This window comes from Mya arenaria, chromosome 1 (assembly GCF_026914265.1).
Source record: "Mya arenaria isolate MELC-2E11 chromosome 1, ASM2691426v1".
NCBI lineage: Eukaryota > Metazoa > Mollusca > Bivalvia > Myida > Myidae > Mya > Mya arenaria.
Genome location: NC_069122.1, coordinates 6,620,661 through 6,648,198, shown reverse-complemented (window position 1 = coordinate 6,648,198; position 27,538 = coordinate 6,620,661). Strand labels below are relative to the sequence as shown.

General features: G+C 35.5%; 4 protein-coding genes across 4 annotated transcripts in view; 3 read left to right on the top strand and 1 right to left on the bottom strand.

Annotated features, from left to right (window-relative positions):
- LOC128229380 (protein cordon-bleu-like) overlaps positions 1-9,460 on the top strand; it is a 50,077-nt gene extending 40,617 nt beyond the window's left edge. The window contains 3 exon segments of the mRNA XM_052941270.1: positions 335-429; positions 1,634-3,112; positions 5,702-9,460. Of these exon segments, the coding sequence (XP_052797230.1) occupies positions 335-429; positions 1,634-3,112; positions 5,702-5,734 (1,607 nt within the window). The 3' untranslated portion in view covers positions 5,735-9,460.
- Positions 9,461-12,402: 2,942 nt separating this feature from the next.
- LOC128230836 (actin-5-like) lies at positions 12,403-13,609 on the top strand. Its single transcript, XM_052943281.1, has one exon. It carries the CDS (start codon positions 12,403-12,405, stop codon positions 13,540-13,542), a length of 1,140 nt encoding a protein of 379 aa, XP_052799241.1. The 3' UTR covers positions 13,543-13,609.
- A 1,008-nt stretch (positions 13,610-14,617) lies between these two features.
- Positions 14,618-21,517, top strand: LOC128237916 (secernin-2-like). The gene is made up of 6 exons (XM_052953496.1): positions 14,618-14,674; positions 15,431-15,592; positions 15,932-16,119; positions 16,595-16,791; positions 17,197-17,409; positions 18,461-21,517. The coding sequence occupies exons 2-6, from the start codon at positions 15,431-15,433 to the stop codon at positions 18,970-18,972; spliced, it is 1,272 nt and encodes a 423-aa protein (XP_052809456.1). The 5' UTR covers positions 14,618-14,674; the 3' UTR covers positions 18,973-21,517.
- A 581-nt stretch (positions 21,518-22,098) lies between these two features.
- The window catches only part of LOC128232412 (kinesin-like protein KIF28P), a 37,146-nt gene continuing 31,706 nt past the window's right edge, over positions 22,099-27,538 (bottom strand). The window contains exons 19-22 of the mRNA XM_052945943.1: positions 26,917-27,120; positions 26,362-26,541; positions 25,859-25,915; positions 22,099-24,899 (exon numbers count right to left, since the gene is read on the bottom strand). Of these exons, the coding sequence (XP_052801903.1) occupies positions 24,774-24,899; positions 25,859-25,915; positions 26,362-26,541; positions 26,917-27,120 (567 nt within the window). The 3' untranslated portion in view covers positions 22,099-24,773. The remainder of the gene's footprint in view (positions 24,900-25,858; positions 25,916-26,361; positions 26,542-26,916; positions 27,121-27,538) is intronic.

Here is a 27,538-nt window from a genome sequence, read left to right as displayed (position 1 = left end):
ACATCCTGTTCAGAACTACTTTTGGGGTGGTACATTTACTGTCACCTTGTTGCAAAATGAGGCTTTGAATGTGATTGTATTACCTGATTGACATTTTTCTGTACAATATGTTAAGTTCAGTTGCAAACGATGGTATTTGACTCTTCATGTGTAAATGAAAAAAGTGAAGCTGCCACCAAAACATCAAGTCCTTAATTTTACGTCACCTTTTTTTCTCAGCTTATGTTATCGGAATTGAATGGTGTCTAACAGGTGGCTCCTAATTATTGTAATATCATCTGATCAATTAATAGTGTACAACAACAGCCCCTAATTTTCCAACCCCTTTTTTCAGATGAGCTAAATGCTGCTATGCCGGAGTTTAAGGCGCATATTTCAAGCCTGGCCGCGGAGGGCGGGGAAGAAGGACCGACTTCACAGAGATCACAGGTATGTTGTGTAGTGTTCCATTCACAGTTATATCTCATTGCTTCAAACAGGCCAATCAAAGCCTAGTGTTTCTTGCACTCTATTTTTGTTACTGGTGTATGTGAATCAATCATTTTTTAATTTCCTAATTGTTCAGGCCATGACATCACACTTAATTATCTACTGACCTGAGTTTTAACAATAAACTATATGCAGGTAATATTTCATGTATTAGGAATAGGGAGCTTGGGATAGGCAGAAGGGGGTGTGGAGCTTTGGATGGGGTAAGGGGATGGGAAACTTACAGTGGGGGAAGGGATGGGAGGCTTGGGATAGGCAGAAGGGGGTGTGGAGCTTTGGATGGGGTAAGGGGATGGGAAACTTACAGTGGGGGAAGGGATGGGAGGCTTGGGATGGGGGAAGGGAATGTGGAGCTTAGGGTGGGGGGAAGGGGATGTGGAGCTTGGGGTGGTGGGAAGGGGATGTGGAGCTTGGGCTGGGAGGAAAGTGATGTGGAGCTTGGGGTGGGGGAAGGGGATGTGGAGCTTGGGGTGGGGGAAGGGGAGCTTGGGATTGAAGGAAGGGGCTTTGGGTGGGGGAAGGGGATGTGTAGCATAGGGTGGGGGAAGGTGATGTGGAGCTTGGGGTGGCGAAAGAGGGTTGGTAGCTTGTGATTGAAGGAAATGGATGTGGAGCTTGGGGTGGGGGAAGAGGATTGGGAGCTTGGGATTGAAGGAAGTGGATGGGATGGGAGGAAAGGTGGTGCGGGTAGACTTGCATATAAAAGGAGCTTTTCACAGAACCTAAAAGGTCTTTTTTTCCGTTTTGTTTTTTGGATTTTTCACATTGCCTCTTGAATCTCCATTTTGTTACATTGTGTCCCTTAATGGCAATTCACACAAGTATTTTACAACTAAAGTGGTATGCTATGTATATTTAATTGATATTCATTGTAAAATGTATAATCAGATAAATTTTCCATCCAGACGCACAAGTCATTCACTGTTTGTGGTTGAATGCTAAACTGTTATATAAATGATGGTCAAATATGATCTTTATACAAATTTTGCTTTTGCACAATTGCTTCTCAGCATGCATGTATTGCATCTGCAGGCTTTATATATAAAATAAGTCCTTTATATCCTTACCAAGATCGTTTACCAATTGCCTTGCAGCAACAAACCATGTCTTCCCAGTTGTTGTTAAGCTTCCCTCCTGTTTTCAGACATCTAGCAGTGACGCTTCGTCCAGGGAGCGAGAGGCTGCCAATCACGATTCCCTCGCCATCGACAGAACCAACGAGGGTAACCGGGAATCAGCTGAAATCACATATGAATTTACAGTAGACACTGTACCCGCTGATTTCCAGAATGGGCAGAAATCTGACTCATCAGATGAAGAGAGTTTCGTAACTGAAGAAGTTATAGAATATTTCCCTGCGCAGCCGGATCTGGATGTTGGTAGTCCGAGGAAAATACCGGATCTGGAATCACCAAAAGAGCATGCTCATTCTGTTAGTGTTCATCCGCATGAGGTATTTGGAGATATTAAGCTTGAAAATGGTGGAGAGAAAGTTAGTGAGACTGTTGATCAGCCTGCTGAGCCTGAGGTGCACGAGAAGGAAGAGTTCGTTATTTCACTAGACGAATTGTCAAACATGGACTTCAGTGCAACCGACCCAAACCAATCCGCAAAGCCTAAAAGGGAAAGTGATGTGCCAAAAGTAAATTATAGGATAGAGTTTCGTAGTTCTTTAGATATGGATTCTTACGAGGCGTTACCAGCTTATGCTATGCAAGAAACAATTGAACCAGCCTCTGTTTCAGTTGTGAATCAGGAGCCTGTCTTCTATGATGACGAGGAGGAGGAAGAATACACTAAAGATATAAGTGTAAAAGACAAGTGTTCAGAACTTAGCTTTACACCAAACTCTGAAGGTGAAGCAGAGCATCTTATGGAAGAGAAGTCAATATCAATGATTGCTCTTCCCGCTGAAAGGACACCAGTGAAATCTCCCCCACAGGAAACAACATATTCCTCCTCCTCTCAGGTTGGCCTCTCCCAGGGAGCTGGGAACCCGGAGCCGTCCCCTAGGTCTGAGGAGGGAGACGCAGGCTTGCAGGCCCAGTATAGTGTTATGCAGGATCAGATGGCCCAGTGGCAGAACCAGCTCTTGGCCAATCAGCAGCTGCTTGCTAACTCTGCCTCCCCAGAACTCACTACCAGTGGACCAGCGGACCAGTCTAGCTTACAGTTTCAGCAGCTGCAGTTACAGATACAAATGCAGCAGCAAATGTTGCTACAGCTGCAACAGAGCATGGCTAGCTTAGCTCTGCAGAACTCACTAGCAGCCCAGCAAGTTCATCCCCAGCAAGCTCAGATCCCAAACCAGGCACTGTCAACCCCACCCCAGTCTGTAGGAAGTGCCTCCCCCCAGCAGACGGGTTTCCAGACCTCCACCCCTCTTCCAGAGATGCCTACTATGCGGGTTCACTCCCCTCGGCAGGAGACCTCTCCAGTGTTAAACGCCCAGCCTGCTGCCCCTCCCCCACCCCCTGCCCCCGCACCTATCACTAAAATCAAACCCAGCAAGGCAGATGCCAAATACAGCAAGCCCAAACAGAAAAAGTTTGACAGACAACTAGACCCTAGGGAACAACTTATGTTGGACATACGCAATTTTGGAAAGAAAGGCTTGATCAAGGTGGGTAACAATGAACATACAATGCTTTGATGTAACCTTTTATAATCAGTTTCATGGGTTTTGACACATCTTGTTCATATATCTGCCTTAAGTTAATAAGTATACCTGTATGTTATTGCCATTGGTCCATGTATTAACCTGGTTGAATATTTGGTTATGGTGTCTTATATAATTAATTATAAACAGTACATTGTATAAAGTCCCTTTCCAATACTTGTCAACTTACTATTTTTTATTTAAACTAAATGTGTTTTGTATTTATTTATCACTACTAAATGTCTAAAAATTATTATCTTAATTGGTGGCTCAAAAGATGTTCAATCAGGGCTTAGATGTAGGCTGTGTGTAATTCATTGGTTTTCCATATACCATTTTATACAAATAATGTTAAATAACAAAATCAGGCTCTAGTGTAAATCATTTTGAACAGTATTGAGGCTGAATTGAAGTGTTTAATACTAAGTCATGTTTCTTCATGTATATTTAGACCGACTATGGAAGGTAGTACTAATGTTTGTCACCTAGATTACCTAACCTGAATCTATATCCTGTATGCAACATTATATGCATTTTGCAAGTTAGCCCCGGCACTTTTTTATCTTGTCTTTTCTGCGAGGAAAAAACAGTCAAGATCATTGTAAATACTTTGGTCTCCTTAGTTTGTCGTTGTGCAAAATATTAAACATAATTTTACCTTAAAAACCATTGAATATATTCAAATGAAACTACTGGTACACACGTTGGCAGAGACAATATGAACAAGTATAGCAAGGCCCATAACTCTGGCTTTAATAATTTCACTTAAAAAATAACAGACGAGGGTTGGTGTTGCCTCCATCGCCCTCTTGTTTGACAGTAGGGTGTGACTGTTAGTGAGTTGATGAAGTGAACAATTGCATAGACAGTGTTTGTAACAAAATGTTGACACTTTTTTGGATGATTATTAATTTCCTTTTAAAAGGAGTATGATATTAATGAAGATGATTTTGTTCGAAAGAAATTTGTACTGGTCAATATTCTTTAACAGTTTGTGTCAGTAATCAGCAATTTTACCTGTATACCACGTATTCAACTGTCTTGATGCTTTATGAATGCAATTATTCATGTATAAACATTTCTGAGAACGTTAAGCTTCATGTATTTAACTGTTTAGATGCGTTATGAATGCATAATATAGAAACATGTATAACAACAATCTCAAAGAATGAAAGGCTTGACCATATTGCCTGAAACATACTGCATGGTGTAACTTTGACTTTTAGGTTCCGCAAGATCTGAACTATCTAACATGATGGTAAAACTAGCTGCATACTTAGTTATACAATATTTAGACCTTTCGGCATGTCATTTATTAATATTTTTATAGCTTAAGCATTAGTATGATGCCAGTTGATTAAATACATACTATATTTTATGATAGTACTAGAAATTGTTAATTCATTGATAATTTCTTGGTCAATGTAGAAGTGATGTTCCGATGATCGATTATATTTGGAAATTGATTGGTATGGCCTGAAATTGGTGACAATCGATTGAATTTGGTTATTATCGATCATCTATTTAACCTGCCTGCGAGTTGTTTTTCTTCCACTCGTTATTTGTGTTTGGTTCATTTCCGATAATTTTCTCCTTTCAGTTTATCATACATTTGGAAGTGTTTAGTTGTTATCTTTAACAATATGGCGGATGCAAAAACAACACTAAATAACTTCAAACTTGCACTTAACATAAGCATAGAAATCATTGTACAAGAATAGAACTGCAATTAAGGTATTGTCAGAAATCGATTGTACTATCGATAATCAGTTACTTGAGTGGATTTGATTATCGATAGTCAAACTGGAACCGATTTCCAACACTACAATATAGAAAGCTTTCTTCAAGCATGCAAACTCAGTTTTTTATATGAAATTTTATGAAGGTATATCAATTTCAAATAGAGTACTGAATCATTAGATTCACCTAGAGTAGATTTAAGCCATGATTATAGTTATACAGTATCATTAAAAGTTACTATAGTACATAAGCTGTAATAGATAATACATAGTTATATAAAAAAATTGGCTGTTTTAGATGTTTACCGTATATAATATAGGGCACATAATGGATGATTGAAAAATTAAAATATATATATTTATTAATTTGGAAACTAGAAGTGAAGTTGATTTATTTAACAAACTTTTTTTTATAATGTTCAATTGAAATACTTAATCGTAGAATATATTGTCATACATTCTTTGAAAATATGACCCAAGCATTTTTTAATAAAATGTAAATTATGTTCATGATAATTTTATCATAAAGGTCCATGTTGTTGATTCATATGAAATAAATCTTAAACTCAAAATAAGTTGAACTGTAAAGAAACATTCCCAACCTATATGGTTGTACCTTATATTTGCACAAATCGCACAAAACTTTGCCCAATTATACACAAACCGCCACACAAAGATTACATATAAATCTTAGTATCAGTCCTTCAAAATTGAAATAAAGGCAACGTTTTAACTGTTATTTAAAATATTTATGCACATGTATAAACAATGGTTAGTGTGTTTTGTCACTAATTTCTGCATCTGTGTATTTCAGGTCCCAGTCAAAGCCACTCACTGGCATAAATGATGACCCGGATCCAACCTACGTGTAGCGGAACTGACCAGCGTCCACTGGGCATCCATACCTTAACTGGTGGAACTGACGTCATATGGGCATTGAACCTTAACTAGCTGAAGTAACCTGTCAAATAGGCATTGATACCTATAAAGCGAAAGTGACGCATCCGTGGGACTTAGAAGTGACCATACAGTGTTACTGTACAGAGGACATTCTCGTAAAATGGTCTTTCAAAGCCATGGGACAAATACTAAAGTCAGACAGTAATGACTTATGTTGCTGGTAATGAACATAGCAGTAGTGTATAATGTAACAGTTGTAACTCATATTAAAATTCATAATATCGAAGTATACTTCCATTGTAAACAATATGCTGTGTTTATACAGAACAAACATATAATACAAGATATAAAAATTGAAAATGGATGAATTTTATCAGTTGACATGAAAATATAATCAAGAGGATTTATGATGGTTCTTATGTAATCTGGTTGTGAATAAAGCAGGGAATAGTGTGAACATTCCGAGACTGACCACTGGCTCTTGACTGGTAGGGGGTCAGTTTGCTTCTTTGGCCAAGATTGGAAGGGGGTAATATAATTAGCTAGTTCTAACTGGGAGGTGTCAATTATGATAAAATTGTGAGGCTGGCTCTGACTGGAGGAAGTAAATAAGTTGTATGGACCTGGGGGGATTCAGCTTGTTCTGACTGGGAGACAGGAAATGGTCAGTTTTGATGGAACTGTGATAGCCAGTGGTTAGTAAGGGCCTGGGGCCACTTTTATGATGCAATATTTTATATTTTTCGTCTACATACTTTCGCATTCTGACTGTATTTTCATATTTTCCTGCATTCAGCTTTATAACTTTTTTCAAAATGGGATTTTGTGCATCCTTGACTCATTTTCAGAGGAATAGAAATTAAAATTTCATTCTTTTAAATTAGTGTTTCATTATGTGATGTGAAATATGTTACAAAGATCAATATTGATAATTTGAGGATAACATACGGAATAAGTCCATTTTTTCTGCCGTAAATAAAGTAAAGATGTATGACTTACACTGAGTTTTTACAAGTTGATATTAATAAACAAAATATAAAATTCATTATATCTTTTTCCATACTTATATCAGTGTGTTAATTCAATATAGGTTACAATTGTACAAGTTTAACATTAAACCATGGGAGATAATGTCATGTTAATAATGTAAAGTCAGTGAGCCATAAATGTTTCACTGAGGTGTATTTTTCATGCATTAATTGTAAATATTTCTCTAGTTTACAATTGTTACTCTCGGATATACTCTGTAATGACACAAATGTGCTGATGTATTCATTTTGTTGCATGCCTTTTCATGAATATTATATCCGGTACGTATATCTGTAAATTTCTTCATTATAGTACTACTTCATCATTACGTAGTAGACTATAAATGAACCTGATTCGTACATATTTCATAATTTTACATTTTTTCATTAGAAAATATTTAATTTATACTTCTCATTGAATATATTAAATCTGTACACAATTTTTGTTTAAAAAGAAAGTATTTTTTCTTGGTCAATTTATGATTTATTGCTATGGAATTTAGTGACTGTTTATGTCAAATTACCCAAACATGGTGCCATGCTTCGTAGTTCAGTGTGTTTCACCATTTCGTTCATATTAAGTTGAGTCATCGAAATAAGATTTTTGAATAAAAAAAAATAGCCCGATTGTTTACCCTTGTGATTGGCTTCAAATAAATTCAAAAGGCACTCAGATATATATAAATACTAGAATTTGAGCAAGTCGAGAAAGCATCTTAAAGTGCAGAGCTTGTTGCCTTGTGCTAATTTCGACAACTGACTTTTGAAGAAACATAACACTGTTCATGTTGCTATGGTTTTAAAAAAAACTCGACATGGAAATCATGTTGATTTTAGAGAACAGAATTGAAAATATATTTTGATATTCTAGGGTTGACAGATCATTTTCACATTACACAAAGTACTAAATACACATTTTGTGACACACATACAATGAATAAATATACAACAAAACTTGCTATGTAACTTCAGGATTTTATTTTTTATCACCAAAAAAAACAAAACATTTTTTTAATATTATGAATTGTATTTATATCTTCAAGTTTTTATATATTTATTCCACTTATTTTGACTAAACATAAGATGTGTATTCAAATTAAAAAGACACATTATTGGGCCAGTTAATTACTATGTATGCAAATGATATTATATATAAGTGTAAATGTTATCGTAATCATAGTTTTAAAAGTGTTAATCTGTGAAATTGTTTGCATATTGTCGTAAAAAAGTATTACATTAACAAATTATTTAGAAATAAATTTATTTTTAATTAGTGTTATCATTCATTGTAAAAAGGGAAGAAGTTTCCTTTTAATTCTTCATTTTATTAATAAAAGAATGCTGTATTATGTATATTATAAATAAATATTAACATTCCATTTAAAAACTGTGTTCCAAATAAAATAAAGTGCTTGCTACTAATTTGTTCATAATTAGATAGAAATTTAGAATACAAAACTTTAAGTACAGCTTACTGGTACTTTTCACTTAGATAGAAATTAAGAATAGAAAATTGTTTAGTACCTACAGTTTAAGTACATACAGTATACGGTTTGAAAGACTGATCATAAATAAATGATGATTGAAAATCATACAAATCGGGGTTAGGTAAAAATGAAACTAAAGGCTAAATAATTTTTATTTTTTTGTTAGTTTTTCATTTCAAAATATATATATGTTTAAACATCAAAGAGAATCATTTTTAGCTTCTGTTTTTCAAAGAAAACAAGTTGCCGTATTGTTATAGCCTTGGTATAGGCTTTGGCGGCGTGTCGTAGTGTTTTCTCTTTTTTAAATCTTAGTCATAATTCAAAAAATGTTCAACTTCATATCAATCACAGATTCCCAGGTGTTACTGTATAACAAGACCCATAACTCTGGCTTTAATAATTGTAGAGTTATGTCCCTTGTTCAACTTAAAAAAACAAAACAGATGAGCATTGGCACTGGGTTTGCAACTCTTGTTGACATTTAAATTAAGTGTAAAATTATCTATTCAACCTCCTCATAGTTTTATGACATCTTCACCATTTGACTTTTAATGGTGCTACAGCTTTACTGCGTACAATGACTAAAAATGTCTTTTAGAGTAGAGAAATTTTAAACAGTAGACTGTAATTGCGATATATTAACATTTATTATATAAATGTGTTTCTTGTATACAGTGTTGCACAGTATGGTACCAAAAGAAGGTGAAATGAACAGTTTTACCTAAAGAACATGGTGACATGACGATTGCGAGTTTCACCTATGATAGGAACATACAGAATTTTAATGTATATTAATAGACCAATGTGCCTCATTTCATATTTATGTGTACTAATTCCAAGAACTACTTTTTTATTTTTTGTCAGAGTTATTTGAGTTTGAACATGACAAATGACATTTTTCGCCAATACATACATACATACAACTGTCAATTGTCAATTTTCATGATCATTGCGGTCATTGCCAGATCACCAAAGATACATTTATATGAAATGAGGTACCATGGTCTATATTGTTGTTACATTGTAACTCAACTTACACAGTGGTCCACTCGCCACTTATTGTTTTAATTTTGCAATATTTATGTACAGTTATATATTTTCATATAAAACAAACTAATACAGTTATATTGTAATAAAAGAAATTTATTTACAGTTCACATGTTTTCTTTTATCTCCATTTTCATTTTTAAGGACTAGAAAACCAGCTTTAAACAAGAAAGACACAAACTGGAACAAATGTCCATTATTTTGAAAGCAAGCAAGAATAAGTCAACAAGTGTACCGTCTTTCGGTAATAAAGCGTATTTCGGTAAGTCCAGTATCCGAACCTTGTAAGACAAGTCACTGGTGATGAACTTGGCGGTGTACACACTTATGAATCTAAAAGCCTTAGGTACTGGCCCTACTTAAAATGAGACTACTTCTGTATGTATGAGTGATGAATAAAAAATGACGTTTTGGAAGCATTTAAACATGATAACATACGTACAATAAGAGAAAGAAAAATATTTGCCCCTTAATGATTTAACAAGACAAACTTGAGATTTCATAGCAGTAAACGAAGAATTCTTGAAAATATCGGTTATTGTATATAGCTGGAAAGCAAAAAAGGACATTCGTCTTAATATTGACGTCAGTGGTATATTTTGAAGACTCGTAGCTTCAAAACTGCTTCGAATATTGAAAATGTAAAAACAGTCCTTAATTGGGCATATGCTGTTTTATTTGTATACCAATTTTCAGACATTTACTAGAAAGTTCTCTCAGGGTCGCGTTCCACCTCATAAACATCACCAAATTGTTATTCGACCTGAAATTACATTATTAAATGAATTTATGGTCAATATAAGCTGTATTTATATTGCACATTTCACTGAAATGCAACAGTTAATACGAAAAAGAAATAAAGTGAAAATTATAATTATTTGTAGTGTGGGCCGGCAAGCTATACATACCTTGACTGAAATCATAGAGCTGACCAAAAACCGTATTTTTTTAATGTTTATTAACATGATTAGCTTTCAAAAGTTTTATCATGGTATTTTATTGCAAATTAAAGTATTTAACTTGTACATGTAAATGCTTTTTGAGACAACACTCGTACATACAACTGTACATTTGTACATTTCTGTTTTTTAGCAATAATGCACCTACAAGGCTATATCCCCAATATTTTACCAAATCGAACGTCATTTATTTCAACTTAATTTTAATTTCAAAAAGAAAATCTAAACGCAATGCATTCAACAAATGCCAGATGGGCTGTTTCTTTTCACGATGACTGATAAGAATATCAGGGGCGGATCCAGGATTTTGGGTTAGGGGGGGCGTAACTTTTAATCACTCTAAAGGTTGCACTAGCAGATCCAGGGGCATACCTATAGTTCTAATATCATAACGAGGTTTCTATTAGGACGACTAAGTGGCTTATATAATTTGTATATTTTCGTTAAGCGGGAAAAACGAGGGAAGATACATGTATAATTGTGAACCCATGTTCAGATACTTTTACTATTCAACATATTCTAAGTGCATAGCTATCTATGTGTATCTATTCGCACAATGGATCTATCAGTACCATGCGCCTAGGATATTTCCTGGCGTAGATGTTCACAATTTCCTCAATATCCAATTTTATGTCCCTATGAATGAAGAGTAGCATGAGAGCGTTGAACCCAAAGGAAATTAATTGACTGATGTGTTTGTTTGTATGGGTTTTACTTCGCATCAACATGATCATGTTATATAGTGCCGAATTATTACAGTAAGGGAAGGCGGGAACGTTTAAATTGCGTGCACTCTGTGTTGTGTACGAGTACATCGCAAAAGGCAATGTTGTATAAAGATAAGCGAGCGAAGCGAGCGAAGAAAAAATAGGAAAATATAGTATATTTTATTGTTTCCATACCAAAGAACATATAAGCTCCGGGAATTTTAGGGGGGGGGGCGTGCGCCGGGTGCGCCCCCCCCCCCCTGGATCCGCTAGTGAATATCAACCTATTTATTCAAAAGGCAAGTCTTAGATCCAAAGACGCTAATTTACGTTTCTTACTTGAAATGTCTTTAATACACTTGGTTTAAAGCGTTTTCGTCTACTAACTCGGTACGTTACATTACCGTTCAAATAATTTATACATCATTACATGACTGTATGTCCATGTATGTTCTCCTTTCTAAATACAAATATACATTAATAATATCCATAAGTAATACTATTGAGAAAAAATGTGTCACCATTCGTACAGCATCGTGGACAATCATAACACTAATCTACCAGAATTTTAAATGTAGAAGGACATGTATAGAAGGGACGATACTTCTATATACGTTACTAAATATAGTATCTTACGGACGATATATTTATAGATATATACTTAACTACAATGATGACACATCTATACTAAATATGACCACACCGACTGAAGTTTCGATATTCACTATAGTTTGCCTTATTATTTTCCAGCAGTGTATTTTAAATCGACCCAACTAAGGTAAAAATAGCCGTGATAATGTCCAGCTTAAGTATATCCAAAGTAATAGTGAGTAACTGTGTTATGTCTCATAAGTAAAAATAGAAAAGTGACAAGGGTCGATTGACCTTTTAATGGCACAAATGTAGAATTGAGCATGATTTGTCATTTGTTTAAATTAAGGGTTGTGCAAACTTTTAGTATATATACCCGTCCACAGAAATATAAACCATTAAAGCAATCGACAGCAAGCATTTAGCATCCAGGGACATTTGAATAGGACTGCGCAAGATATACAGTAAGCATTTTTTTATTAATAATTAATTCAAGGTGTTCATGTGTTAAAGCTGAAATCAATGGGAACACGCTTAGTATTCAGTTTCATTAAGTTAAAGTGCTAATAAATCGGGTTAATGGTGCTGTAACTTACACCTTTTTTTCTTCAAAAGGTGAACCATTTTGCGCTTTCATGCCACTTCGGACGTCGCAATGCTCCGTGTGTCTGCAACTAATAAGTTTTGTTGTTGTTGTTGTTGTTGTTTTTGTTGTTTCAAAAGAGTTAATAATTGCCTGATAGTTGAATATTAGAAGTATGTTGTATTTTTACAGAAAACAACAACAAACAAAATGAGTCAAATCTACGATGACGAAATTGCCGGGGTTATCATTGACAACGGATCTGGGATGTGCAAGGCTGGGTTCGCGGGCGATGATGCTCCCCGGGCGGTGTTTCCGGCGCTCACCGGGCGGCCGCGGTTCGACCTTGTGATGGCAGGCATGGGCGCAAAGGACACTTATATCGGAGACGAGGCGCAAAGCAAACGCGGTATCCTGTCACTACGTTACCCGGTGGAGCACGGTATCGTCACCAACTGGGATGACATGGAAAAAATCTGGCATCACACTTTCTACAACGAGCTTCGGGTGGCGCCCGAGGAACATCCGGTGCTCTTGACCGAAGCGCCGCTCAATCCCAAGGCGAATCGGGAGCGTATGACACAGATCATGTTTGAGACATTTAACACGCCGGCGTTCTACGTGGCCATACAGGCCGTTCTGTCCCTTTACGCGTCAGGACGGACGACCGGGGTTGTGTTCGATGCGGGTGACGGAGTTTCGCACGTGGTACCTATATACGAAGGTTACGCGCTTCCCCACGCTATTGAGCGCATGAACCTGGCCGGAAGGGACCTCACACACTACCTAAAGAGAATTCTGACTGAGCGGGCTTGCAATTTTACAACTTCGTCTGAAATGGAAATTGTGCGTGACATTAAGGAGAAACTCTGCTACGCGGCCATGGACTTTGAGAGTGAAATGAACTTAGCAAAGAACTCGTCAGTTGTTGAAAAAAGCTATGAACTCCCAGACGGCGGGGTGATAACGATTGGAAATGAGCGTTTCCGGTGCGTGGAAGCTCTGTTCCAACCTTCCTTCCTGGGTATGGAGAACGCCGGCGTCCACGAACTACTATATAACTCAGTCCAGAAGAGCGACATCGACATCCGGCGGGATCTCTGGAACAATGTCGTCCTTTCCGGTGGCTCCACGATGTTTCCCGGCATCGCCGACCGGATGAAGAATGAGGTGGAGGCGCTGGTTCCATCAGGCATGAAGGTGAAGGTGGTTGCACCGCCCGAGCGGAAGTACTCTGTGTGGATCGGCGGCTCCATCCTGTCCTCTCTCTCTTCCTTCAACCAGATGTGGATCTCTAAGCAGGAGTACGACGAGTGTGGGCCGAGCATCGTCCACAGGAAGTGCTTCTAATCTAAAACTTTCGATAAAAACAATATTTTATTATACTATGACATGAGAAAACATGGCTTTGAAGTATTCCAAGCATTGTGCAATTTTTACTTTGATTTCGTTAGTGTTTGTTTTGTCTATTTTATCATCACATACAAGTAATATTATATATTTTTATATATTTACTATAGATTGATCATGCATTTACTATTTACATCGCCAGTTTTATATCCTGATCATCTATTTTGTGTTCTGATCATACATTTTCTATATTGATTATGCATTGTATATACTTTTCATAGATTTTGTATATTGATCATACGTTTTTTAATTTTGCATACATATTGTATATTTTTCGTACATATTGTATATTTATCATATAATTATAATTCCCTGAGTCTTTCAAAGTTGTGGTTGTTTTCATTTCTTTTATTGTATCTTATTTACAATTACAATCAAATTTATATAATAAAATCTGAACTTTTACTCACCAAAACGTTTTTGTGTGTGTTTAATTTTAAACTTAGAATCGCATCTCAACTTAAAATGGCGTTTTGAATACTAAGATGCATATTTCTGTAGCACAGTTTTTTTAAAGGACCTTAAAAATGTATTTGTATTATTTTATTTATATGTTTTACCTGCCATTCCGTCTCACATAAGTTTATACTTCTGTGAAATTTTCTGATGATAGAAATATCACAGGTTTGCTGACTCAATGGTTCAATCAATTTCCATTTTTTAAAGTGACATGTTTTTCAGACACTTAAAAACATTCATACTAGATCATACCGAATATATGACGGTTGCAATTAAATTAAGAAAACACAGACGTATATTTTGAGTATTCGTATATCTTATTGAAGCAGAGCAACCATCATATACGAACCATAGGGCAAATGACAAATAAATAGTATGATTCACACATTGTATATTGTTTTACTGACGTTGAAATGTACATATGAAACTGCTCTCAGAGTGAAAAGGGAAGTAACCGCTGCATAGCGTTAGCAAAATGAATAAAACGAATGGTCAACAGTAACCTTTCGTAAAGTGTTCGGTTACCCCCCTTATATTCAATAAATCATTTTCCAACCTTGGCATTGACCACGATTAGCTGTCAATTGTTTCCACACCCAACCAGAAAATACAGGTATTCGTCCTTTTAGCATTGAAATAATCATATTTCAAATTATTTTCTTTATCAGCAGGTTTGTTTCCGCTATAATTAAGTGATACTTTGAATTGACGTGATGTGTCATAGGTATAATTTATGATAATCAGTATAAATAAAAAATAAAATATAGTTTTCCATGACATGTGGGCCAACAAAACAGAGATTGTAATGTTTATCGTTTTTAATCAGTACATAACTTTGTATATCAGTGAAGTTTTGCATGAGAAATATATTTTACTGATATTGATAATTTGTTTCACAATCGGTGTTGATGCACGGCATTGGTGTTATCTTGTGTAAAGTCATTTTAGTGTATGCATTTGTTATATTCCATTTGTAAAGTTGACTTTTGGAACTGATATCTTTTTACAATGCGCTTGTACTTATCTGTTCTTGTGGTCATAATAAACTCATCCTTTTGGTTGCTGCAAATGTTCAATGGTTTTTAGACTGCACTGAAAAAACAATTTAGGATGGATTTATAAAGTGAGGTCAAAGTGAGGTCAACTTTCTTCGAAAACTGAAAAAAACAAACACATTTTCTGCAGCGGCAGTTGTTTATGATCTTAAGCTGTTCAACTGAACATTTTTTACCTTACATAAAAAAGCATACATTTTTAATCAATGTATGATTTTACATGGATTTGAGCATATCTTTTTTAAAAAGTGATTGTTGTTACAATAATTGTCTCGCACATATGCAGTGGAACCTACTTGTAAATGATTTTCCAGATGGCCTCCAGTCCAAAGTCTTGCGACACATTCGTGGCTCTACCCTCGGCCACAGGGAATGGGTGTATGATATTCGGAAAGAACTCTGACCGGCCGGGGAATGAAGTACAAGAGGTTGTCTATCTTGCAGCAGCTTCACACAAACCAGGGGATAAGCTTCAGGTAGGCAGTTGAATGTTCAAAGATTTTACTTGTTTTCCATTGGGTAAAGTATTTGTTTTATTTCATAGGTGCATGCATATAAAAGTTGTTTTTTTCTTTTACAGGTGTTTTCCCCCCTTTGTAAAAAAACATTTCAAAGATTTATCAAAGGTGTTTTAAGAGGAAATGCATTGATTATATTAAAGGCTGCACAAAGTTTTCAGGAAAGTAAAGTAAAGTAAAAAAAAATGAATTGTGAACATAGTTTTCAGAATACTGTTGACTGGACATTGGCCATACATTTTAATAGTTTTGCCAGGACCAAATACAACCTACATATCTATATGCTTTATATTTCAGTGCACATACATAGACATACCCCAGGTAGAGAAAACCTATGCTGTGGTTCTCAGCAAGCCCTCATGGATGTGGGGGGCAGAGATGGGTGCCAACGAGCGTGGGGTTGCCATTGGGAATGAGGCAGTCTGGACCAAGATGAATGGGCCAGAAGATTATGATGAAAAACTGCTGGGCATGGATCTTCTCAGGTGTGACATGGTTGAAATATTTTTATTGGGCCGATTGTTCAGGAAAATGTTTAAGGAATGTTTGGTATGACAATCCCCTGCTGTGCATCTCCTGCTCATTGCACTGATGTCAAGGTAGGGGTCAATTTCCTGTGTATTTGTTTATTGGCTCAAGGCAAATTAGGGTCCATTTCTATAATAAAACCTCCAAAACTGCTCAGCAGGATACTCAGATCGGAGATCTGGTAAGATAATTAGGCAATTATATTAGATCAATACACAGAGGTTGTGTACTATACACAATTTTTTTTTTATTTTTTTTTTGGGGGGGGGGGGTCACTTATAGAAGGATTAAACTAGGTCTTTAAACAGTTGGCAATTATGTTGTTTACTGTAGCAAAGTTCATGTAAATTTTTGGCTTTGTTCATATATGTAAGTATGATTTTTTGTGAACAATTTACTTTGCCTAAGCCTGTAACTCATATGACATTCCAGACTCGGTCTAGAACGGGGTGGATCAGCTCGGGAATCTCTTGATGTGATCACCGCATGCCTTGAGTCACACGGGCAGGGCGGGCCATGTGCAGAAGGTGGAGACTGGTTCTACCATAACAGTTTCATCATTGCTGACGGAAACGAGGCCTGGGTGCTGGAGACTGCAGGAAAACATTGGGCTGCAGAGAAAGTGACTGGTAAGGGCATATGTGCATTGGTGTTGGCCCAATAATCAAATATAACAGAAATATCATTGTTGGACACCCCACATTGGTGACAAGCTCTAATGATTATGATATCCATAATAGATTTTCATCAAAATGAATTGTTTCTCTTAAAAAATACATGAAATACAAAAATATATAGTATCATTTGTTGAGGCATAATATAATATATTTAAGTTTGGCTAGTGAAAACAAATGTGTCACAGTTGAATCGGAATAGTCACTAGTGCTGTAAATAAAGTTTTTAGAGAAAGTCTTAGTAAGTATTCATGTACCTGAAGTTAAGGACGGAAAAAATAATATTTTTGTAAGGCAATTTTGGGAGTAATATTCATAATGTTGTCTACAAATATCTAAGAGCATGTTTATTATTTACAGAGGGCGTACGCAACATCTCAAACCAGCTGACAATAGGTAAAAAATTTGACTTGAGCTCTGCGGGACTGATTGAAGCAGCGACAGAGGCCGGTATTTACAAGCCGAGTGACGGGGAGTTTAACTTTGCTCGTGTGTTTGACGATGATTCACTGTCAACGCTTCATTCTCGTTACTGTAACGGCAAGAGGCTGTTGAAGAAATATTCAGAAAATGGTAATTAAATGTCATGTCTTTGGTAAATAACAATGTATTTTTACCATTTTGAAAAGACAGATTTTACTTAACACTTTTTAAAAGTCCATAGCATGGTTGAAAACATGTTGCCATTAAAGAACCAATGCTGCAAGAGATCAAAGCTCTGCCAAAGTATCTCACAAATACTTAAGTAATAAATACAAAAGCTTACTCATTTTACGCTTCACAGCCAAGCATAGTTGAAATGAGTATATATTTCTACTCTTAAAAAATCATATTATCTAACAAATTAAGGCATTTTATAAGGTTTTTGTTCAATAATTAAAATTAAAATGTTGAATTGCAAGAAATGTTAACTTGCATGAAATATAACTGTGGGAACTTATTTCAACAGTTATCTCACTTGTTTTGTTTAGGTGGAGATATCAGTTTAAGATATAATACAATGCCTTCTGGTTTAATTTGATTTTTAACCTCTGGCAAAGAAGCTTAGATTGCATTTTTATGCTCTCCGAAGGGAGAAGCATGTAGTCACTGATTTGTTAGTCCTTCTGACCATCTGTCACAACCTTGTCCAGAGAATAATTTCAAAACAAGTGATGGGATTGAAATAAAACTTAATATATATATATATATATATATATATATATATATATATATATATATATATATATATATATATATATATATATATATATGGCAATGGAAGGAATTGCAGTGCACAAGAACCACAATCCTATCATGAATATTTATTAAGTTATCTCTCCTTAACCATTTTTTCATAAACGATGCTTGTCTGAGCCATAACTATAAGGATTTAAATGAAACTTAAGATATAGATAGATGGCAATGAGAGGTAGTGCAGTTAACAAGAACAATCATCCTGCCCAACTTTTTTCATAAGTTATCTCCCCTTACCCTGATATTTTTTGTAAACGGGTTCTTGTCTGAGCCATATCTTGGAAAGGGTTTGAAATAAAGCTTGTATTCAATGGATGTCATTTCTTAGCATATAACATATCTCTCCAGTGACCGTTATTATTTATTAATAAGTGAATTTTATTTCTAGGTCAATTCAATGTGTCCAACATGATGTCTATCCTACGAGACACAGACAGCGGTATCAACCAGGAGTCTGGTACATGCGCTAGTCAAGTGTCCATGTTGCCTAGCAACCAAGGAGCCACGGCAGCCAGTACACCGGCCTGCCATTGGTTCACCGCAACACCAGATCCAGCCATCAGCATGTTTAAGCCATTCATATTTACTCCAAATGTTTCCATAGGGGAGCTAACTCTTTCACCGCAATATGGCTTAGCAGACCCTGCGAGAATAAAGCCGAGATTTAGCAGTAAAGTAGAGAGGCGACATCAGCTGTATAAAGCCCATGAGAAGTTAATTCAAATGAAAGCTGCAGATGAAAGAAAGGTTAACGGGATAATACAGAATGTGCGAGAGTTGGAGAATAATTGTATTGCCGATATGGAGGAGATCTTACGCACTTACGGTGAATCATCCGGCCCTAAAGTGGCTCAACTTTTCTTTCATATGTCCAGTATGGAAGTCAACTTTTATAAGTAAATTGATGTGTAGAGAGGTTGCAAAATATGACGTGTATGGAAATGTGTATGTTTGGACTACTTAATGTCTGCTGTGTCATCCAGGTGTGTGTACATGGTGCTATGTCATCCAGGTATGGTTTTACATTGTACATGTTAAGAATGCCATGTATGGTAGCATTAGAAAGTAATTTATGCAAGTATAAGTGAGCCTACAAGTACTAGTTTAAAGTAAAATTTCCCAAACTATTTTTGAACTCAGCTGCAACTTGTACATGTGTGTAGTTCCTCATTAAGGTACATGGTCAGGTCGTGTTTTGCAACCTCACTAGTTCAGCTGTATTGGCATGCTGCCCTTTTGATGCACTTTGCAGAAAGCTGTTTAACTGTAAGGCAGATGTATGCTATCATTGGATTTATTGGCCAACTGTTAGGCAGATGCATGCTAGCATTGGCTTGCTAAATGCCAACTGGCACAGTACATGCATGCTATCATTGGCTTGATTTGCCAACTGTCAATAGATGTATGAAACATTGGCTTGCTTACCAACTGTTAAGCAGATGTATACTCTCAGTTGCTTGATCTGCCAACTGTTGGTGCTGTAGATGTATAGAAACAGTGGATAGCTTAGCCAACTGTGAGCTGAAGTATGCTATCAGTGGCTTGCTTTGCCAACTGTGAGCTGAAGTATGCTATCAGTCGCTTGCTTTGCCAAATGTCAGTGATAAGTGTGCTTATTGGTGTGAATTGTGTTGTTGTCACTTCAATAAAATGATTTTGCTCTTAAGCAGATATAATTATGAGTTATTTTACATTGTGAGCATAATGATTTATTACATTCCATTTAACTGTGCCACGTTATAATATCTCCATCATTATTTGGAGACATATTTTTGCTCGAGTTGTCTGTCTGTCAGTCTGTACGTCTGTCTGTCCATCACTAACCACTAGTCAAGCTTGGTTCAATGTCACAACCACCCTTACAGGTCAAAGGTCATATGACTACATTTCATGTCTGCTCACAAGCTCTTGAACCACTTGAAGGAATTTGAAATAACCACAAATGTTCACCCTATTGAGACTCTGTGCACAGGGCATGTTACAACTAGCTCTGTTCAAGGTCACACTTACAGATCAAAGGTCATATCGCTATTTTTAGTGTCTGCTCCACTTATCTTAAATCACTTTAAGGATTTGGAAATAATTCGCACAGAGCACATGTGACAACCAGCTTTAAGCTTTAGGTCAAGGTCATGCTAAAAGGTCAAAGGTCATATGACTTCATTTTGTGTCTACTTCATATCTCTTGAACCTCTTGAAGGATTTTAAAATTAAAATAACTTACTACAAATGTTCACCATATTCATACGATGTGCATATGGCCTGTTACAACCAGCTCGATTGAAGGTCAAGGTCACTCTTTGAGGTCAAAGGTCATATGACCCACTCCATTTCCTTTGAAATGCTTGAAGTATTTTGAAATAATTTGCCATAATAGTTTGCCTTATTGAGATGTCATCACACTTAGAGGTCAAAGGTCATATGACTATGTTTTACATGTGGGACAATGTGCATATTACAAAAACTACAGTCTAGTTGCAATCTGTTATCATGCGTGTTTTGTGACTTTCAATTTTGGCGCAAAGTGTCTTTTGGCTCAGTGTCATGCACCTTAGTATACAGTTATACAAGTGAAAAAGCTATTGTTATTAGTCATTTATGTTGTAACAATGTTGAGTAAAATCTAGTCTTATGTTGTAAGTTTTTTTAAACATTTGAATGATTGTTGTCTGTGATTATATTGATATAATCTGTTTTCAAATTGTAAATTTTCAGATGAAATTTCATACGTATTGTACAAACATGGAATGAGTATCTGCTGTTTTAGATATTATTATTCGTTTCCCTCTTAAATATTGCATGATTTTAACAAAAAAATGAACACCAGGGCAGAATGTCCGTATTATAAACAGTGCTTTTCGAATCCATATCACACAGTGGCCTAGTATGCATGCCTATATCCAAAATTGTATGCAAAGAAGAATGTTTTTATTTACTAAAAAGTTACTAAGTAGGTGTATAAATAGGTATGAAATAAAAGTACTACTCTAGTTGATTGATATGTGGAATGGTATAACATCTCGTTGGTTGCATAGAAATACATCACATGAGCCATCATGTGTACATCACATAAGCCATCGTGCGATGTGGACTTGATATTAGCATCTTTATATGAAACAACCCAACAGATCAACTTATAAGTATAATATTCCTCATATTGTCTATAACATTTGACCACTGTGTCACATTGTGATATTTGTTAACTTCTTGTTGTATTGTAGTTATTATATCAGCCCTAAACTATATCATTTATGACTTACTGTTTAAACAATTTTAAGCAACATTGTGTATTTACCATGCCAATTGGTCTCGTAGTAACATGTTGTACTTTGTCTGTTGCTTCGCAAAATTATATAGGAATGTTTGCATTTGCACAATTCATTTTGAAGAATGTGTGTGATCCAATTTAATGTTGCCATATTACTAAAATAAATCGTCAAAATTACCTATATCTTAGTTTTTATTCTAGGACAGACCCATACAAGTAAGAGGCGATAAAGATTCCTATAAGAGGCAACCAACCCTGAGCTCAGTTAATGCCAATTTAATTATAATGTATCCCTGTTTCATCGCAGCGCAAACACTACAAAACAGGGAACCAAATCGCAAATGTAAGCGGCAAACACTGTTAGTTAGCTTTAACTGGAATCAGGGCTGACGCCATTTTTCAATCAACTTTATGTTAGGTCAATATAAATCAATTGCTAGATTTCTGTTTTAAAATGGAGGGGTGGGATTTATTTGAGTCATTAAAATTAACGAGGGGGTGGAAAAAAGAGCAGGCGGACGGGGATGAAAATCTAGCAATTAATTTATAATTGCCTTAACCATGAATGTGACAACATTCACTAGCCCTCAACATGGATAGTATGCTTCGAAACAAGATGAGTTTATTTACAAGCTTCGGCAAAATGACAAAATAATTTGGTAAATCAATTCCAAAACTAGTTCATGGTTACTTGAAATTTGTGACATACAATTCTTCCGTCCAATTCAGTTTTCACAGTAAATAAAAAGGACAATTAATACAGATATTCACAATTTATTTATAACACACAAAACATGTGAACGAATGTATAAAACAGTAGAAAAATACAATTGCTACAGACTACAGAAATACACGTATATTGGATGGAAATTACGATATGTTTCACTGATACTGAAATAATATTTATCAATCAAGGAGAAATACAATAATAACTTGAAAATCACCTCTATACAAAATAATGATGCTTTTGATCATAACCATAATAAAAGATCATCTAGTTTTATTCCTTTTTAAAATAACACTATTTTGATTATATATATTTTCTGCATATATTATTTAATATCAGTTCAAGTTAAAAAAGTTTAGAATTTCTTTTTCTCTAATAATGTTATGATTATCTATATGTATGATAATTATTGAATACATTTGATCAGTAAAATGATAAAAAAAATGATAATTTAGAAATAAAAAAATGGAGGATAAAATGAATCAATAACTATTACAACAATTAACCATCTTCGTTCGTTTGTAAATGAAAAAGAAAAATATAATAGTAGTAAGTCCTTGTTTAAAATTAAAAATGAATGGTCAATGAGACAACGAAACATATCACAGCGATCTAGGTTTCAATAGACTATATGCATAAAACAAAACATATTTGTAAAAGTAAATACTATTTATCACAGAAATCGGTTTTAATAAAAAAACAAAAACATTTCAGTAGAATTGTCATAAAGATTGTTTAATATATATATAAAATTCATTTTGAGATAAAGGGTTTGTGTTGTTGTTTTTTATTATGTTTTCCTTTGGTACAGCAAAAACAATTTTGAATAATATTTCCAATGATTTTTTACCCTTTCTAACACGGTGAAATTAATGACCTGTATGAAAAAGTAAAAAACCCCGAACAATTCAATCACTTAGTTAGCTGGAGATACAAACACAGATTGGTATACAATTTTTATCCATGAGTATAAATTACACAAAGACCAGCTTTGCACAGAACAAAAAAGACAAATGGAGAATAGGAATTCAACTTTAGAACATTTCCAAACCACATGGACCACCATATTGATTTGGGTCTGCGGACAACGTTTTCTATTTTCCATTATAGTCACACTTGTTTCTTCATTACTTACATGAATGACTGAAAATATATTTGAGAAGAAATATACTGTAAAACACATTATTATCCTGTCAGATTTTGACATTTTTCATTTAACAAAACCTCTCTGACAAAAAAAAAACGAAAGATATTCTAAGATGTTAAAGAATGTCCGATCATATGAATGACAGAAAAAAAGTAAGTAACATGCCAATATCACAATGTTAAATCACACTTTGCTTGTTTACAAAATTAATCCCGACACCTCCAAAAAAGAAAAGACTTTACACAAACTTAACAACATAACTGATTGTCCCCTTAATGGAAGTGAAAAGGAAGGCAAATTCAAGAAAAAAAGAGTGTCAAGTTTTTCCATATGGTTAAAATGCTAGTAGGCTTTGTTAAAATTTCAAGTACAAATTTTTATGACAAGAAATACAAACTGGCATTTTACTGTCCCATATAACTATATACAATAGTGGTCAGAATAAGTTTAAGCCAAGCACGGGTGAAATGCCTGTAGAGCTTCTTAAAAATTCCAATTTTACATAGTTGGGCTTGTCACTGGCTGCAATGTTACATGATCTTGTAGCTCAATTTTGATTCCGATGTTAGGATCTTACCGTAATGAAGACTGGCTTATTTCTGTATACTTAAGTTAACTACAATCCCTGCATTCTACTTAAAGGAAATGCTCTTGCCTTTGGGCATTACAGTTCCATATATTGCCAATAAGAGAGATTCAGTTAAAACACAAAAGATAAGACATTATAAATTATAAAAAACAGAGACAAGACTCATATTTCTGTATAGATACCTATATAAACGCATATATAACACATAACATATATCTCCCTAAACACATATACCTACACATAAACATATATCTGCATAGACACATAGATCTACACAGAAACACATCTGCATGGAAACATGCATCTGCATGTACAAATATATCTGCATAGACACACATGTCTGCAAAGACACACATGTCTGCAAAGACACATACATATGCACAGACACACATATCTACACAGAAACATATAATTGCATGTACACATATATTTTAATTTGTGAAATAGAAAAAAGAAATATGCATTAAGCTTGGCCACAAATTGCATCTTTTAAATATTGACAAAATCATAAACATAAATAACAACAGGAAATTATGATTTTTAACAGATAAACATAAGTCTAAGAGCAGAGAGGATTGATTTCAAATCTCAGAATATTTAACACTTCATCTGCACATCTTTCTTGGTAGAATTTGCATGTCCCATAAAATAACAAAAACAAAACAATGTCAATGATGTCCCCTATCCAAATGGTATTGTATGAATTGGTTCAATTATAGATGTTAACTTGTTTCTATTAAACAAAATGGTTCAAATTTCTGCAGCATTTCCCGAAGGCCTTAAAGATTTGGTTTTCTGTGGTCTTTCCGTATGGTGTAATAACAGATGAAATAACTTTCATATGTATTGATAACAATGTAAATGTCACTAGTCCAATAAATTATATCGGAAAAAAACATTTGATAATCCCAATGTTGTTGAAAATCCCTGTAATAATTTCTTTGGACTGTTCATTGGTTCCCTTCAGTGTTTACTGTATGGTGCAGGCTTTGGAGCCCTCTGCTCCGCCACCGCCGCCTCCTCCCTGAACCACAGTCGTCTCAACAGGCCGGCCCTGGGGTGTACGCCCGGCCAGCAACGCCTCAACATCCTCGATCTGATAAGCAAGGTGTTGAAATTAGTAAATGCTCAGCTTAAACTTAAGAAGACAGGTTATTAAAATATTAAACATATTTGTTTGTTGGCATGGAAGTATGCAAAGATGTGGTCCTATGATTAAGGGGAAACCAGAGTTTTGGAGCAATTCTCCGCCTCGGTGACCACCAGCAAAACTCATGTTATTAGTGTATTTGAAGACAAGAAAAAGATGTAGCATTGTTATTTATTTCAATTGGCATTAATTAATGTTATATTAATAAAGAAAAGGTTTCAATTCATTTTTAACTAGAGCTATCACAGTCATGATGGATACCCCTAGATGCCAGGTGGACACTGGAATGGTTAAATGTGAAGTTTATGAGTGTAATGATAAAATATGGCAGATGCAAAACTGCCAATGCCGGCCAACAATCCTTCAAAGTTTCACCAGTGTTGGTTCAATAAGTTTGTAGCTACATTCAACACACAAAAAAAAAAATCATATCATTTTTTTTTCCACTTATTAAAGGGCCATAACTCTTGTTAAACACAGTAAAATGTAAAAGAAATGGCAGGTGTACAAAAACCTTTGCTGACCAACATTTCTATGAAGTTTCATGTGTGTAAGTGCAATACTTTTGGAGCAACATGCAACACAATATTTTTCAGACAATTTTTTACTATGTCAAGGGACATTACTCTTGTAAGACTGAATGAAATTGAAACAATTTATGGATGCACCATTTCCCATGCTGACCAACAATATCTATGAAAGAGTATGTGCAATATTGGAAAGGCATTTGAGACACAATATTTTTAACCATTTTCAACTAAGTCAAGGGCCATAACTCTAGAAAGCCCAGATTCATCACACAACATTTTTTAGACCCGATGGGATACAACACAATGTGACGTGGTGAATGCAACTCCTATAGTGATATGGGGAGATTGAAATGATCAATGTATTTCATATTTTACCCTCATTGCCGAGTGTCCTTTAGTCTTCCTCTCCCTGAGGTAGCTGTTGATCTTGCTCTGCAATAGACAAACATGGGCATACCTTAAAATGCCAATCATACAACAATATCATTCTTTTTCTAGAATGTGTCGGGCCAATCTCAAAACAGCAATAATTATTCTATTTAACTTATCAGAAATACTGTGTACATTACCAGTATGGCCTCAAACAATATAAAATATATATAAGAAAAAGACTGATCTGCAGAGTATGTATGTTTATTAGTTATCGGACTCAAGTGACACACTTGTGTAACATAACTTTTTTGGCAGTATCAAGAAACATTCTGTACTTTTTGGGTTTACAAACGATCAAGATTTCATCAAGGGGAACATTCAGACCAAATTTAAACATAATTTGACCAATCCCAACCAAGATATGATTCCGAACAGAAATAATTATGACAGAGGGACAGACCACGCCAAACAATATCCCCCTCTCACAATTAAGGCTCCATACTTACCAGTTTGGCCTCTGATTCCTCTGCTCGTTTTTTGCTCTTCTCAGCGTCCTGCCTGTATCTTGCCGCCTCCTCTTTGCTCTTGTTGTCCGCTATTGGCGGGAGAGGCGCTGCTCCCATACCACCGTTCTGTACCGCTGTTCCTCCAGCAGCAGCTGCTGACTTCTTTGGCGCTTTGCCTCCCTGTCAGGGAATATAGCATCATCAATGAAATATGATTAAAAGAAATTTAAGGCCATAAGAAAGAAGCCACAGCCTCCATACTAATGGCTTCCAATTCCAAAAAACATTATTACTTTTCATTGACCTTATTGAAAAAAACCTACTTTAATGTTAAAAACATTTATACATTTTAAACATAAGCTAGGAAATGACTTTAATAAGGTGCTTTAAACATTCGGCCCGAGGAGTATAATTCCATGTTAATCTTATCCTTAGACATTCCTTAATTTTCCAGTCTATTGGCCAATGATACTTCAGTCCAATCAAAACATTCATATTCTACTCTTAAAATTAAGTTACATCTAAGTTGGTTATTCAACTCAGCTCCTAACATACCTGTGTTTTAGCTCCCTTGCCAGCCTTCTGTCTGCCCCAGACCTCGATGTATAGTGACTCGCTGTTGAGGTACTCGATAAGCTGCTCTGTCACACTCTTGATGGTGACCCGCTTCTCATGGTTGAACTGCGGGTTGATCGTGCCGGAAATCTCATCGGTCTGGACATAGTCCTTATCCAAGTAGAACTTGTACCGACAGAAACTCTGAAGAATAAAGAGCCATAAGAATTTTTTGTATTATCCAGTACATTGTGTTTTTAAATTTACATTAATTACTTGTTACGGGGTGAGAGCATCTTATAGACCATGATGGTGATATTGAAATATTGGCCAGATTTAAATATTATCCAGTAGGAGTTATATGTGTCTCTGTGGCTTAGTGGTAAAAGCTTCTGCCTACAGAGTGGGAGGTCAAAGGTTCAAGTTTTAGTAGGGGCTTGTTCTGACATGGCCAGTTGCTGACTCTGCAGTTTATTCGAGGTGTACCAATTGCCTTCCTGCCAGGCAGCTGGCATATTGGATCGGATTTTTTATAAGGGTAAACATCGTCACCTTAGTGCAATAACTCAATAACTGCATACAGAAATAGAAGCAGATATTGAGTTCTTGCATTAAGGTGAAG